Below are 3,874 nucleotides of genomic sequence, written 5' to 3'. Positions count from 1 at the left end.
GGGTCACAGCGAATGGAGTGCTTCAGCAAGAGCATATGCTGGAAGGATCGAGGATCCCACACAGGGAGATGGGGGAGTCAGGCCAGCGCTCGCCTTGGCCCGATTCTCTCGGCCTTTCCCTCTTGCTGGCTGCAGCATCACTTCCACACCTCCGGCTGACGTAGCTGCGTGCAGGTAGAAGGATTTCAGAAGATTACCAGACGTGTCTGTCCCCTCCTGTCAGGAAAACCCTCTCAGATACACCCCCCCCCCCCCAGTCGGGGGCTTGTGTCTCCATAACTCGCGGTCACGCCGGGCTAAAAAGGAGACTGGGCAAACAAGCGAGTCAGCTGGCTGATGGCTCCAAGGAAGACGAGCTCGGCGAGCGAGTGACTGGCTGCTGCTGTTCACACCTTAGTAAAAATAACTGGTCAGTTTGCTTTTTGCCTGAAATCAGTTATGCTGTGAGAAAGGAATCTGGAGAGGTCCACAGACTGGAAATAGACCCAGGGCGAGGAAAAGGAAGGATGGTTTCAATGGACAGTGTGCTTTAAGAACACGGGTTTGGGGGCGCCTGGGTGGCTCAGTCGGTTAAGCGTCAGACTTCAACTCAGGTCACGATCTCACGGTCCATGAGTTCGAGCCCCGCGTCGGGCTCTGGGCTGATGGCTCAGAGCCTGGAGCCTGCTTCCGATTCTGTGTCTCCCTCTCTGCCCCTCCCCCATTCATGCTCTGTCTCTCTCTGTCTCAAAACTAAATAAACGTTAAAAAAAAAAAAATTAAAAAAAAAAAAAAAGAACATGGGTTTGGGGCACCTGGGTGGCTCAGGCGATTAAGTGCCAGGCTCTTGGTTTCTGCTCAGGTCATGATCTCATGGCTTGTAAGATTAAGCCCCACATTGGGCTCTATGCTGACAGCATGGAGTCTGCTTGGGATTCTCTCTCTCTCTGTGCCAAAATAAATATATAAGCTTAATTTAAAAAAATAATTAAAAAACACACAAGAAAATGGTTTTCTGAGGAGTTCAAAGTGCAGATTGCTGTGTAGACAGAAAACAGCCAGACAGTTGGAGGCCCCGAGGTAGAAATAGGCCCCCAGCATCCAACAGGGGTAATAAAAGCAGAAAGGAATGGCAACAATGATGAACCCAATTTATTTTGTAATTGTCCCAGAATTGACAATCTTTCTGGTACACTAGTTTATAAAAATATTCTCCAGTGCCTTTCTTTCCTTTCTTTTCTTTTTTTTTTTTTTTAAGTTTACTTATCCATTTTGAGAGACACAGAGACAGCACAAGTAGAGGAGGGGCAGAGAGAGAGAGGGAGAGAGGGAATCCCAAGCAGGCTCCACGCCGTCAGCACAGAGCCCGATGTGGGGCTCGAACCCACGGGACCCTGAGATCATGACCTGAGCCATCAGTTTTATCTCAGAAGTTCCCGCGGCTGCAGAGGCATGGGTTCCCTCCGCCCCCACCCCTTGAGGTCAAGGCCCTGGGCTTGGGGAGGACTTTTACCTTCTTGGGCTCCCAGTGGATACAGCTGCTGGCAACTCTCAAAAGGCAGACAGGGACATGGACCCCGCAGCGGGTGACTCTCCAGAGGAAAGCTGCCATCCTCGGGACATCCGGCTGACCCCACAGCCCGCAGGAAGCCCAGGGAAGGGTTTGCACTTTGGTGTGAAGTCTCTCCACCTTAAGCCTCTGGCATCAAATTGCTGGAAGATGGTTTAAAGAGATTGCAATGACTGGTCATTCCCTGGCTGCCGGGTCACTTTCCCAACGTACGAGTGAGGGTGATCTCTGTAAGAGGTTTTCATCTCCTGAAATTGTGACTCTTGCTCATTCTCGGGGCGCCCAGGGGGCTCAGCCGGTTGAGCGTCCCACTTCAGCTCAGGTCACGATCTCATGGTTCGCGAGTTCGAGCCCTGTGTCGGGCTCTGTGCTGACAGCCCGGAGCCTGGAGCCTGCTTCGGATTCTGTGTCTCCCTCTCTCCCTGCCCCTCCCCTGCTCTCTCTCTCTCTCTGTCAGAAGTAAATAAACATTAAAAATATTTTGAACATTTGTGTTTATTTTCCTCCTGTGTCCTCAGGAGTGAGCTCTGATTGTGTCGATCACCACTGGCCTCTGTAACGTCAAGGTCTCCCCAACCCCAAAGCCAGGTTTCCATACCTGATAACTCGATATTACACTCTTGATATTACTACATGTAAAACAACATTTTTTTTTAAAAATCGAATAAAATATTCATTATTTGGGGAAAGTTGAATAATGAAGACTGTTCTATTTATTTTAGAATTTTGATAGTCTGGTGAAATTAATAGGCTAAAACAGGTTAATTACTCTTCTCAATTACCAACTGGATTTATCAAGTGCCAGTGCTACAGGGGCTCTGTTAGGCATCGTATAAAGAAAAAAAAAATACGTAATCTGCTGGGAAGTCATTTTCAATCTAGGGAATGAATTGATATTTTCTATTCAAGTCCACAAGTTAATTGCAAAGTGATTTGAAAATTAATTGTTGTACAATTGACGGTTTTTAGGTTCAACTTTCTTTCCTCTGTGGTCTCACAGGTCTTTGGAGATCTCTCCACTGTTTCGTGTTTCATACTGAATTTCAGCTGTACCTTTATTTGCCAGTAAGCTACTAAATAATTTGGGCTGAATAAATACATGGTGATAGGAAGGACAGTAAAATTGAACAATCAATACTGACTTAAAGAAGTTTGGGGCACCTGGGTGGCTCAGTTGGTTAAACATCAGACTTCGGCTCAGGTCATGATTTCACAGTCCGTGGGTTCGAGCCACACGTCAGGCTCTGTGCTGACAGCTCGGAGCCTAGAACCTGCTTGGGATTCTGTGTCACCCTCTCTCTGCCCCTCCCCCAGTCGTGAAATAAACATTTTTTAAAAATGTTGTATAGCCTTCCTTTCGGCCGGAACCTCCATCTTCCAGTAATTCGCCAAAATGACCAATACAAAGGGAAAGAGGAGAGGTACTCGCTGTATGTTCTCTAGGCCTTTTAGAAAACATGGAGTTGTTCCTTTGGCAACATACATGCGAATCTACAAGAAAGGTGATATTGTGGACATCAAGGGAATGGGCACTGTTCAAAAAGGAATGCCCCACAAATGTTACCACGGCAAAACTGGAAGAGTCTACAGTGTTACCCAGCATACTGTTGGCATTGTTGTAAACAAACAAGTTAAGGGCAAGATTCTTGCTAAGAGAATTAATGTACGTATCGAGCACATTAAGCACTCAAAGAGCCGAGACAGCTTCCTGAAGTGCGTGAAGGAAAATGATCAGAAAAAGAAGGAAGCCAAGGAGAAAGGTACTTGGGTTCAACTGAAGCGCCAGCCTGCCCCACCCAGAGAAGCACGCTTTGTGAGAACCAATGGAAAGGAGCCTGAGCTGTTGGAACCCATTCCCTATGAATTCATGGCGTGATAAATGTAAAAAAAATAAAAGACATCAAGACTGTACAAATGTTTCTTTTAATTGAGTAGCAGCGTGGTATTGTCTTCCCCAAAGAAGTATTTAAAGCAAACTTTATATCCGAATTCACTGGGGGATGGCTTTATTCAAATTTTGTGGGTTTTGAGGCACCTGGATGACTCAGTTAAGCATCCTACTTTGGGTCAGGTCATGATCTTGCAGTCCATGAGTTTGAGCCCCGCGTCAGGCTCTGTGCTGACAGCTTAGAGCCTGGATCCTGCTTTGGATTCTGTGTCTCCCTCTCTCTCTGCCCTCCCCTGTTTGTGCTCTCTCTAGAGTCTCAAAAATAAACGTTAAAATATGATGGGGTTTTTGTTTTTGCTGAAAGATGTGGTTTATTGTACAATATACTCAATTGATTAGGAACTGCCAGATAGTACCTATAACATATTTTATAGTAG

General features: G+C 46.4%; 1 protein-coding gene across 1 annotated transcript; it reads left to right on the top strand.

Annotated features, from left to right (window-relative positions):
- The first annotated feature begins 2,922 nt into the window (after nt 1–2,922).
- On the top strand, nt 2,923–3,637 carry LOC122218934 (60S ribosomal protein L21-like). Its single transcript, XM_042937232.1, has one exon. It carries the CDS (start codon nt 2,943–2,945, stop codon nt 3,423–3,425), a length of 483 nt encoding a protein of 160 aa, XP_042793166.1. The 5' UTR covers nt 2,923–2,942; the 3' UTR covers nt 3,426–3,637.
- Nucleotides 3,638–3,874: the final 237 nt, after the last annotated feature.

This window comes from Panthera leo, chromosome B2, assembly GCF_018350215.1.
Source record: "Panthera leo isolate Ple1 chromosome B2, P.leo_Ple1_pat1.1, whole genome shotgun sequence".
Lineage (NCBI taxonomy): Eukaryota > Metazoa > Chordata > Mammalia > Carnivora > Felidae > Panthera > Panthera leo.
This window is presented reverse-complemented; position numbering and strand designations above follow the sequence as displayed.